This window comes from Pholcus phalangioides, unplaced genomic scaffold, assembly GCF_987345545.1.
Source record: "Pholcus phalangioides strain wild (caught in Gottingen) unplaced genomic scaffold, Ppha-v1.0 ptg000008l_1, whole genome shotgun sequence".
NCBI classification, from domain to species: domain Eukaryota; kingdom Metazoa; phylum Arthropoda; class Arachnida; order Araneae; family Pholcidae; genus Pholcus; species Pholcus phalangioides.
In genome coordinates this window covers 4,672,179-4,684,399 of record NW_028301601.1, presented here as the reverse complement: position 1 = coordinate 4,684,399, position 12,221 = coordinate 4,672,179, and the positions used below count along the sequence as shown (strand labels likewise).

At 43.8% G+C, this 12,221-nt stretch overlaps 1 protein-coding gene across 1 annotated transcript; it reads left to right on the top strand.

Annotated features, from left to right (window-relative positions):
- Positions 1-11,157, top strand: LOC149083528 (clotting factor G beta subunit-like). The gene is made up of 7 exons (XM_089234041.1): positions 1-117; positions 247-903; positions 5,095-5,195; positions 7,110-7,219; positions 8,643-8,896; positions 10,651-10,829; positions 10,955-11,157. The coding sequence occupies exons 1-7, from the start codon at positions 51-53 to the stop codon at positions 11,111-11,113; spliced, it is 1,527 nt and encodes a 508-aa protein (XP_089090167.1). The 5' UTR covers positions 1-50; the 3' UTR covers positions 11,114-11,157.
- The last annotated feature ends 1,064 nt before the right edge of the window (positions 11,158-12,221 follow it).

Below are 12,221 nucleotides of genomic sequence, written 5' to 3'. Positions count from 1 at the left end.
GTGTGCCTGCAATACGAAACGGTAGACACATCGAGTCCAACCCGCCTGCAATGATGTGGTTGTCACCCGTGGTTCTCATTCTTGCGGTTCTACCGATGAATATCGTTGACAGTCAAGGTAAGGTCAATCGTAAGATTTCTAGGGATACTCCGACTACCGTGTCTAGTTTGGCCTTATTCCAGAGATTACCTTACGGTGTATTTCACATGGTTTTCATTGTATTTTTTTTTGTGCCACCCACTTCAGGTCTGATGGCACCGGATGGCGGAAGATGGGGCGCACGGCCGCCGCGATGGCGGCAGTACGGAGACGTCGAACAGCCACAGCGGCCAAGAGAAATCGAACGGATAACTCGGCGATGCAACAGCCCATCCGAAACTTGCCGAACAGCAAGATCTTGCGAGGCGTTCAGAAATTTCGGTACCGCACCAGCAAACATCGTCAGATGTGGGTTCCTGGATACGGGATTCCGCCGGAGAAGGATGTATTGCTGCCCGACTTTTGTTCCACGTCCGTCACCCGAGACCTTGCCCCAAGGCACAAGGGCGCAGGCACCAACTCGTCGACCTCCACGTCCTCCTCAAACCTTTTTGCAAGGAGCACCACCAAGGCCACAATTTCAAAGCACCACCACTACAACAGAGGCACCTCCAAGGCCACAATTTCAAGACACTACCACTACAACACAGGCACCTCGTCAACCTCCTCCCACTACAACACAGGCACCTCGTCAACCTCCTCCCACTACAACACAGGCACCTCGTCAACCTCCTCCCACTACAACACAGGCACCTCGTCAACCTCCTCCACCACCACCACCTCCAGAAAATGTACAAATAGCAAATCAAAGACCGCCGACAGCAGCGGCGCCTACCTCACCTCCTATCAGCGCAAATATTCAAGGTAATGTCCATTTTATTGTTTGTAAATTTTTCTGTGATCCCTGGAATGTTATCCGTGGAGTATTGATGTTGGATGCGCTTATGAAATGAGTGGGTTAGCATTATAGAGTCAACGACGTACTGAAACTTACCCTTTCTTTCAAACCAAGAACAACCCCAGTCTATCGCCATGGGCAATTTACTACCGAGTGAGTTGTGCCGGAAGTATTGTATCTATGGCGATGGTGTACTGAGACTTATCTAATGATCAAAATTTTTCGGGCAAACTAGGAACTTCAATAGAGACCACCCCCCCCCGACCCGGAATGGAACCAGACGCAGTTCCAGAGGGGGTGATCGCCCCTCCCAATAGCCGAGCAATACGGGAAAAATTTTCCTGTCTTGTAAAACCAGACTCACGATAAGTCGCCCCTCCCGACACATTGTCCTGGGTCCTGGATTCACATATGCGGGGAGCTCTGTTAGTCAGAGGAGCATTTATGATTTTACCGCCTATGGGCTACACGAATTTTGCCCCCCCCCCCTCATTCCAGTCTAATTTTCTCGACCCACTTATTCCTTGAACTCGTCTCCCTAAGGAAAAATGCGCTTGACCCCTCTCCCTTGTTACTACACCTGAATCACTAAGTTACTCGTTTGATCACTCACATCCTGGAGCAGTGCCCCTAGGTTGGAATGTTAGGCGAGCCCCTGCTTACTGTTTTGAGCTCTCGCACAAGAGTGGGGTTGACGGGGAGCCGGACAATTTACTTTTTTTTCCTGCTAATAAATTCACTATAGACGCTTGGGAACGAAAAAAAGATCCTAGCCTAGGGGCACTCACATGCTCACACACACACACCATAGGTCACTCTTTTGGTTATTTACTTTCTCGTACTTTCCACACACTTTGGGTCACCCTTTTGATCCTTCACTAACCTGGTTCTTTGCCCTAAAGGCCACTGTTTCGTCGCATGCTTACACACGATGTAGGTCACTTCATTGTAGGTCACAAATATCAGACACAACACTAGCTACACACTCAGACTGTTAGGAACGCTCACTTTGTTCCAGACTCTGCCCGAAGCTGGGCTGGAAGAAATCTCGGCAACGGGATAAATCCGGTGGAAGACACCCTGGCGTTCATTCATTCAGTAGTGCGGCTCAAACCGGAATGAATCAATCCATCATGATGCCCACACGATCGCAGTGGTTATCACATACTACTAAATTGCAGACGCCCAAGCAGAAGGTGGCCTGAATCCAAAAACGTTAGGAACTGCTTCAAACGAATTAGTGCGTGCCAGAAATTGCCGTATGCGTCCGTAATCAATTTAAGTATATCTGAGGCGTGTTTGTAATGCCACTGCTCATCTTCTGAATCGAGGTGAAAATGGCAGGTGTATGAATCGATTGAAATATTTTTTATGGTCTATTATCTACCGGCTTCGTTTGGAGATACTATTTAAAGGGGAGTTCTCTCTCTGCTCGAAGTTGAAAAACTTAAAAAGGCATTGCGCACAGTATATGTATATTTATTTCTAGTGAAATAAATTCATGCGATGTGTTTTATAACAAATCAGAGAAGAATGGAGATACAGTATGTAGAGTGATGAATGGTACAGACTAGCGCAGGGGTTCTCAAACTTTTTCCATCCGCGCTGCCCCGTTACTTTAACTAATGGGCATTTTGCCTGTTGTGGCGTTGTATTTGTATTTGTATATTTGTATTTGTACGCGGCTCCCCAGAGAAGTTTAACAAAGAATCTCTGAAAATCCTTCGGGATGATCCGCGGGGCCCCCGACAAAGGTTGGTGACGCACAGTTTGAGAATCCTCTGGACTAATGATTTCTTGGATTTTTCCCCTCGTAATTTGACCAGGGGGCATTCGGGTAAGTGCTGACAAACCTCACGACACCACAGTTCATATTAGGAAGCATTGTAAGCCCTCGGATAAGTACTAATTGAAAAAACACTAGATAATCTTTTAAGAGCAGGCTCAACGTTACGTGGACACTTTTTGTTTTTCTGAAATAGTACACGTATGTATCTTCAGTTACTTTTAAACTTTCCTCGTAATACATGGACAATTCCAGCCCCGGTTCAGGTGCCTCAAGTGCAAAAGGGACTTCATGAAGATGAGATCCAGTTAAAATTTTCGAGAGTGATCTGTTAGGCAGACACTTCTGAACAGGTAAAGGGCCTTAGAAAAGTCCCTTTGATGCCCGTAAGACGACCACCTATGTGTTGTTGTGGGAAATAAAGAAACAAATAACGCCAGGAATTCTGCTTTAAAAAGCGATGAGTATAAATAGTGAACTTTTATTATTTTATTTCGGAAATATTCAACGGATTCTCAGAGTGTGTGTGCTCTCTCGTGGCTCATCGCCACCCTTTTTTTTTTTTTTTGAAGGACATCTCAACGTGTTGGTGTATTGATGCGTGCTTATTCAGTTCTTTGTCGTGGGTTTTTCTTACATTAGACCAATTGGTTCTCAAACTGAGCACCGCGACACCCTGGTGCGCCACCAATCTTCGTCAGAGGCACCACGAAGCGGTGACTCTGACAAAGGTTTTTCGAAAATATTTTTTTGTTAAACAGCTTTAGGGAGCAGGTGGAGCTCGAGGATAAGCATTGAATAGGGGAAAGGGGCATCTCGGAAGGAAAAAGTTCGAGAATCCCCTGCGTCAGGATATTCCGGGCAGTCACGGATAAATGATGATGAAGTCGGGGGGGGGGGGGTGCACGGGTGCCAAAAGTTTAAGAAATACAGGGATTAATTGGAGAGGAGATATACGTGTCATGAGTTAGCAAACACACCGGCCCCATAACTTTTTCCAGGGAATAATTTCTCCGATTCGGCACACAGCTGTATATGCATAATTATGAAACAAACAGTGATTCATAGAAAAGAGAAACTACACCATGAAAAAAAGACAATGTTTCTGAAAAAGTCACATTTTAACATAAAACTATGCACTATCACCGTATAATATAGTAAAATATATTGCCGTACAAATATAGAAGACTAACTTCCTCTCCCATTTTCTACATATCAGAGCGCTATTCACCCAAATTTATAGATTTTTTATTTACCGAACTTTAAGAAAAACTCTTCCAGAACCCCCTTTCGCGCCTTAAAATCTTGGGTTTTTTACGGCTCAAAAGCTCATATCTGTTTTCCACCTTTTCTTAGTCTTTGACACTGCCCTATACACAAGCTAGTAGCTCTTGCCAAGGCACCTGCAGATAACGTGGCATTTCTAGGCGTTACGAATATGAATCTAGCTAAGTGCCCCCCCCCATACATAAAGTGGTATTTCTAGGACCTCAAGCCATGGGCGGAGATACGGGGGGCGGGGAAATTGCCCCCCCCCCAGCGTCAAAGGTGGAGTCGACTGATCTAATGTATATATTTCAAGAGGAATTGACATCATCATCGTGTTCCCCCCCCCCAGACTTCCAAGTCTATCTCCGCCTATGCCTGAAGCTCTACATAAGGCGCCCAAAGAAAAGGCGATACTTCTTGGAGCTTGAATCCTAGCCATTACTTCATAGGTTCAGTGGTCTGTCCACAATAGGTTCCCGTGCTTAATTTCTTCAACAAAAAGCGCCTTAGTCAAAGCTCTTGGTGGCCCTTCAGAACAGAATGAACATTTCGTGCGCGCCATATCCTCATACCTATGAAAGGTATTTCAAGGAGCTCTACCGAGAACGACCAATAGCAATAGGAAAAGTTAGAGCTAGAAGAGGGCAAGATTCTGCCCTTTAATAAAGGTGGGGGAACAGAGGCTGATCTGAACATGCTTCCAGATGAAGAGCTTGAGAGCAATTGTCAAAAATGGTAATGAAAACCTGCCCTTTTTTTCCCTCTTCTTCTCTTACGGGTTAGTACAAACCCAATCACTGTGAAACTGTAAGAGGCTCAAATATAAATGTAGATTTTTTTCCTTACTCATCACATTATAGTCAATGAAGGTAGAAAATTAAAAAGTCAATATTTTTCAAGTTTATTATTTTTAAAGATCAAAAGTCATTTAGAAAAATAGGCGCCAATGTAGGCAAAATTTCGATTGGGGGAGCAATCGCTCCCTCTGCTCCCCCCCTGGCTACGCCACTGGGCTGAAAGCGCGCATCCATTTGAAGCACGCACACGTATCTCAATTAAGTTAAATATGAGATTGTTATTGACATGATTTGATATGTTACAGAAGAGGTTTGCGGAATATCCAGGAGAACCAGGAGGAGGAACGGCATAAGAGTAAACATCCTGGGAGGTGAAGATGCCGGACAAGGAATGTTCCCGTGGATGGTAATTATTATTAAGTAGTAACACACACACACAGTGTTTGAATGCGTCAAGATTCCTGCTGGTTCTGATATAGACGGTCGAGACGAAAAATTTGATATGTATTATGCAACATGGTGGGGGGCCTGAATACCATTAGCATACTCATAATTAGAAACTATTTTCAAAGACACCTAGGCATTGCTTCACATCTTGCAGCTGGGCCCCTGAATAATGAACTAAAAGTGTGAAAAACAAAAACAAGGGTAAGAAAACTACCGGGACCCTGTCAGCCCCAAAATTTTGGGAGTCATGCACTCAGAGCCAGAGCTAGATACTTAGTCAGCCGGCCAACCACGTATTTTGAGGCCCTCCACGGCATGGCTTTCCTATTCTGTAGCAGGGCCCCTGAGCCAGACATTTCACGGGTCCTTTAGAGAATTTTTAGCATGAAAAAACAAAAAACTGATAGTAATTGTCCTGGGCTGTAGTATCAGACAGAGTCCGAGCGCTGTTCCGTAGGGCAGAAGTTCTCAAACGTTTTCCCCACCAGCGCGTCTTAATAACACCGTGAGCCAAGTGATTTTTCTGATGCCCTATCAGGCGAATTACATGAATGCTCCTCGAAAATTTCAACTATATCTCATGAGGTCCGGGTGGACCCATGCGTTAAGACAGCACTACCCCTTAAGGCAGTGTTTCCTCAAAATGTGCATCGCTGCTCTTAGGGGCGTCGCAAACCCTTATCAGGGGGGCGTTGCGGCGATCTGGAGATATTGATTTGTGTGCCTATTTATGAGTTGAAGTGATTATTTGATGAGTGAAAATACCTACTACGTCAGGGGTTCTCAAAGTGTGCGCCCTGACAAATGTTTTTGAAGGAATTCTTTGTTAAACTGCTCTGGGGAGCCACGGATAAAGGTTGATTGGGGGAAAGGAACGCTCTGCGGGTGGAAAAAGTTTGAGAACCTCTCTGTACTGCATTATTCTAGAGAGTCGCGGTTGAACCATGAATCAGGCAAGGGAGCCTGACAAAAGTTTGAGAATCACTGCCTTGGGGGTTGGGTTACGCTAGTGTTACTGGCCCCCCAAGCCACACCCCCCGGATGCAACAATCTCAGTCCTTAGTCTTATTAATCACGGTGCACCCTATGCAATCTTTGACATATCAATAAATTTTGGTTTTGTCGGGGATGCCGTGGTTTCCCCCCAGCAGGGGCTGAAGTGCTTACGTCGCTTCTTGTGACAGAGCCTAAGTGTCTCACGGTTTCTTCAGCCCTGAGTTCTCCAGTCCCTCCCAGGGGGGCAAGACGGAAGCCAAGGGGGGCTATGTTCTATGAAATGTTAGAGGTGAATTCAGCTTCAGCACCAGTTTAGTTCGGTGCCTGGGGCCCCACAACCAGCCGATCACTACTCCAAACCCTCGGGGTAAAAGGCTCATAGGACAGAGCCTGGGCCTCGACTGGTTTTACAGCCGATCTCTACTGCCCCCTCCCCCCGGGAACATATCAAAATGCTCGTCTATGGATTGCTCCCTCCGAATCTGCAGGAATCTTACGCTACTTAGCAATTGGGGCACATAAAATCTCAATTAAAACGTCAAGATACTACACATGCTACGTGAGTACGGTAAAGGGTGTCCAAAATCCTGAATGTGTACGAGGTACATGTACGGTGGAGTAGTAGAAGTGTCTCATCAGTTGCGAAAATTCGTAACTAATTGTGAAATTCAATCTCAATGAAAATTTACTGTTTTCCCAATCACAGTGCACCAAATGGAGCATTTCTCTATCGCTTGCGTTCTTTTTTTATTCAATTTTCACACGGGTTCCGTGAATTTTGGGACACCTTTTACATGGCTCATAACAATGGCATGCTTATAGTTCAAGAAATGTGGTACATATATGTATGGGAAGTATATTTTCGTTTCCAATGCAGGCCGTCCTAATACGAATGAGCAGAACAGGGAACGAGCTCCAGATGTGCGGTGCGTTCCTCATCGACCGCAGGCACTTGCTGACGGCGGCGCATTGCTTCAATCGAAATATGTGAGCGCAAATCATTTTTTTTGATAGTTTCTTGTTGTTTATCTGAAACGTATCATTAAACTGCTATCGATTTCTAGAATATAATGTTAATGCATTCTGCAAGTTTTTTTCCGCATGGTTCCGTTCCGTTCCCTATAAGCGGGAACGTTGCAAGCCTCTCCCGCTTATAGGGCGGATCCATATCCACATTCCATTTTCGATAGTGTAGAAATTAACTAATACAGGGTGAACGTCACCTATTCAGCCAAACGAAAGGTGGGGGGGGGGGGGTGTTGATAGACGAGCCCAAAAAAAAAAATTGGAGCATGCAACTCCTTATCAACCCATTTCCTATCTCTAATCGTTATCGAGTTGTGGGGGAAATAATCAATTATGGAAGAAAATGCGTCGTCTGGAAAAAAAGACCTACTGGAAAAAGTTTCTTTCAGACCTACACGCAAATTAAGTACATACTTAGAAAAATAAGAAAAAATCCTATAAGAGATGACACTATTTTTATTCAAATATCTGGATTTATTGGCGAGCTGCAAGCTCTGAAAGATTGGCAAAGTTCAAAATTGAATTGTCGCCAAAAAATTTTTAATCGTCAATTCCGAAAACACCTTTCTAGCTACTTCAATCAGGTCAATTTTACCAAAAACTTTTCCCTTCCACCAACTTCCCAAAGAGTTTACAGTAAATCATATCGGTGCCCTGGTTCAGGAAAAATTTAGCCTTTTGTTCGCAATACATCATTGAAGGAGGTCGTCGAAGTAGATATTCGACGAAAATTCGTAATTGGTGGATACAGATTTTTGGTGACAATTTGATTTTTCAGAAAAAGTTTTGTTAGGTGACACCACTTCTATTAGGTTATCTGTATTTAATGACGAGCTACAAGTTCACTAAGAGATTGGTGAAGAATAAAATCGAATGGTCGCCAAAATCTACTAGACTGTCCACTGAGACAAACGCTGATTTCAACGATGTATTGCAAACAAAAGGCTAAATTTCTCCTGAACAAGGGCACCGATATAGTTTACTGTAAACTCTTTGGAAAGCTGGTGGAATGGACGAGTTTTTGGTAAATTTTAACGGTTGAAGCTAGAAGGATGATTGCAGAATGAAAATTTGGCGACAAATTCGATTTTGAACTTCGCCAATTTTTCAGCGCTTGTATATATATAGCTCGCCAATAAATCAAGATATTACAATGAAAATAGTGTTACCTTATAGGATGCTTTCTGCTGTTTTCAAATATAATATGTATTTAGTTTACGTGTAAGTCTTTTTTTTTCCCCATAAGCGGTTATCCACCATAACTCGAAATGATTCGAGATAGAATAAGGTGGGATGGTGTTTTGTGTCTAAGCAACCCCCTAATGTCTGCACTGAATCTCTAGAATCTTCCGACTCTGATCGTTTTGTGTGTATTCTTCCGCAGTCCAGCCTCTCGATACAGAATTCGGATCGGTGACATCGTATGGAGGAACGCTCCGATGTATGAAGTTTCTAGTTACGTGCAGCATCCGGGTTACGTGACAGACTTCTTCTACGACGACATAGCAGTTGTGACGCTCTCCGAACCGGTGACGGACCCAAACGTAATACCGATATGCTTACCGAACGAGGAGGTAGCGTCCGCTGATCTCACTGTCTATGGCTCCACGGTTGCTGGTTGGGGAGCACTCGATGCCAGTAAGTACACGATACGTCGTCATCACTCGGACTTCGTCTATCTATTAGATACAGAAGAGTAAAATGGCTTCATAGTTGCCGTCAAGAATGATGAAACCTAAAAAGGTTCTTGCCCTTTTCGATAGTTAGAGACCGACAGCAAATGTCACATTTTTCACAGCAGTTCCTATTGGCATCCAGCACCTTTTCCCAATACTCCTCCACCCGTGGAATTCCCTCGCGGTAAAACCCGGGAGGTCGCGGACGGTAAAAACCATGTCTTAACTACAATTATCTTACCCAGCGTCCCCAAGTAAGCTCACGTGGGACGTAAGCTTAAGAGTCTACCAGTGTTTGCTATAAGTCTGCTTCATTTGCGAAGGATTTCCCATGGAGGTGATTGTTCAAAGAAGAGGCGGTAATCTTTATTGGCGTGAAGTGTACGGGTGGTGTACGATACAGTGCCACGATTGCTTTATTGGCTGCTAACGCCACATGCCTTCTGGCATTGTCGCGAAGGAGCAGTATAAATCCACATATCAAACAGTAATAGATGCTTCAGCCACTGTTCAACCGCAGACATTATAGGTTCTCCGTTGATGGAGGATCGCAGCACCAAACAGAGCCTAACTTTGATATGATGGGAAGGGGGGAAGGGGAGGACGAGCTCCTGTGTAAAGCAGAAGTTATGGAGCCCCTGCATTGGATTTTAAATTTGTTGGCCAAATTGGTCAAACTGCGCCAAAACAAATGAGAATGGAGTCCCTGCGACTGCGGTGAAAGATGTTTCGTTTCAATGAATATATGTTGCTTAAATTTTGATTCCTCCTCCAATTCATAGCACCTTGGGCAAATACTCCACTTGCCCACACGCAGAAATCCCTGGTGATAAACGATCACTGTGGACCTGTACTTGCCGCAGTCGGAACGTATGTGCCAAGCACTGAAGCGGAAGAAATCGGGCTAGCATTGGTAAATCACAAAGGGTGTAATGACATGTTGACAATGAATCATAACACACTTCTACCATAACAATCATTGATTTCCCTGGACACTTTCGCGGGAAATTCCTCGCAAATACGGCGAATTCGGGGCCAGCATTCCCTATCTTACAGCCAGGGCATTGCCAAAAGATGCTGGATACAGATGGGAATTACATTGAGAAATGCCACATTCGTGGGAGATCCTTTGCAAACGCTGCGGATTGACAGCCAGGGACAGAGGTGCTGGATGTCGTTGAGAAAGTTTTGAAGCAAACATTTTCGCTCTTACCCCACCAGGTGCTCCGTCAAAAGGTGGTGGATATCGATGGGTATTACAATGAGGATCATCACCTTCGTAAAAGCGGTGCATTGGCGGCAAGAATTTTTTATCCTACCGCCAGAGCATGACCAAAAGATATTTTATACCGTGAGATTACATTGATGAATGAGAATGTCCCCTTCGTAAGAAATCCTTCGCAAACCCGACGGATTTGCGTCAAGCATTCTAAATTTTACCGCCTCGATGTTACCAAAGAAAGTTGGATACCGATGGGGGGATTACATTGACGAATGTCACCTTCATGGGAAATTTTCGCAAATACGACGTATTGGCGGCAATCATTCTCAACATTACAGCCAGGGTATTGCCAAAAGGTGGATGACCACCTTGAGGAATGTGGCATTTGCGGTGTACCTCAGTTTCTAACGATAAAAAAAAAACGGCAAGAACTGTTTTTCCTTAATTCGGATATTTTTGTTTATGATTCTCTCATATCTTTCCCCTTTATCTAGACAATTCAGGCAACAGCCCGACGCTACAATACCTGAACGCTCTTCCGATCATAGCGAATCCCGAATGTGACACCACCCTGACCAATCTGGTTGAAGGATTTCGAGGACAATTCGAAAGAGGTATCACAAGGGGATTCATCTGCGCCGGATTCACGGGCGGTGGCAGAGACAGTTGCGGGGTAAGAAGCATTCCACCTTCAACCACAAGTTCACCATTATTTCGATTTTACCTAATTAATTAATTTAATCACTACCAGTGAATCAAACAAATAGATAATTTTTTGTCTATCTCTTCTGATAACAGGGCGATTCCGGAGGGCCTCTGATGATACAGATGAACGGTCTCTACTACGCTGTAGGCATCGTATCCTTCGGGTACGAATGCGGTCTTCCCGGATACCCAGCAGGATATACCAGGATTTCTGAATATGCAGATTTCATCAGGACGAACATTCAGAATTGATGCTTTTTGATTTAGGCTATAATTAAATGAGATTGAAACATGTTTGTGTGCGCTTCAATCGATTGCCTTTATATTTTCAACTGCAGCAGAAATGCTTTGCTCAAACGGTTGGCGCTTCAACTCCAGTAAAATTATACTACGACATTCACACCTACACAATAATTATAGCCAAAAATTGACGCACCAATCACGATAGGTGCTAATAATTCCATGGTCTAACCCAGTGTTTCCTAAAGTGTGCAATATTGCCCCCTGATGGGCGATAGAAACTACGCGTATAACATAGGACCCTATGGGTTCGTTTGAGTTGGTGGTGGGGGGCGATGGGAGAGAGAAAATTTTTTTTGAAAAAGGGGGCGATGGAACAAAAAGTTTGGGAAACTATGGTGTCCCGACAATTGACAAATCTAAAAAATCCTTCAAATAATAGATGCCCCAATCAATATTTCACATGCCCGAAAAATATTATCGAATTTACTTAAAATTTTTTTTTTAAAAAACCAATCGATTTATTTGCATAAAAAATATCGAAGGTGATATATTTTTCGAAATTTTGAAAATCATACGAAAATTCAAAAGTAATGTGGTCACCAATTAAAAATTAGTCATAAACCGATAATTATAATTTTCCGTGCTGTTGATGTCGTATAAAAGTCACAATTTACCTCGCTAATAGAATCATAGCCGATTTGCGGTACTGGACCGGACTTGGGCAGGGACGGGCTTAGGATAGGGTGGCCAGCTTATGTGATTGAGAAACCTTGACATAACGCAAATTCACTGATAAAAACCGGGGTATCTTGAACATTTCTTTCGGAAGGTATAAGGCAATGGATAAAATTACCTGTCGGCGCTAACAGCGTGTTGGCCTTGTACGGTATAGTTTAGTGTTCTTCAACGTTTTTCCTCATCGCAGATTACTGAAATCAAGTGAAACTTTTACCGAACCGGCAAAAATGAGAGAAATAATTTGCGAATCGGTGAAGAAAAAAAATTGGAGAAAAATTCCGTTATTTACCTTCTGAGTTACTATTGTTGTTCGCTATTATAAATACGAGAAAGTATGAGAAAGAAAATATGCTATTATAAATATGCTTTAAGCTAGGAC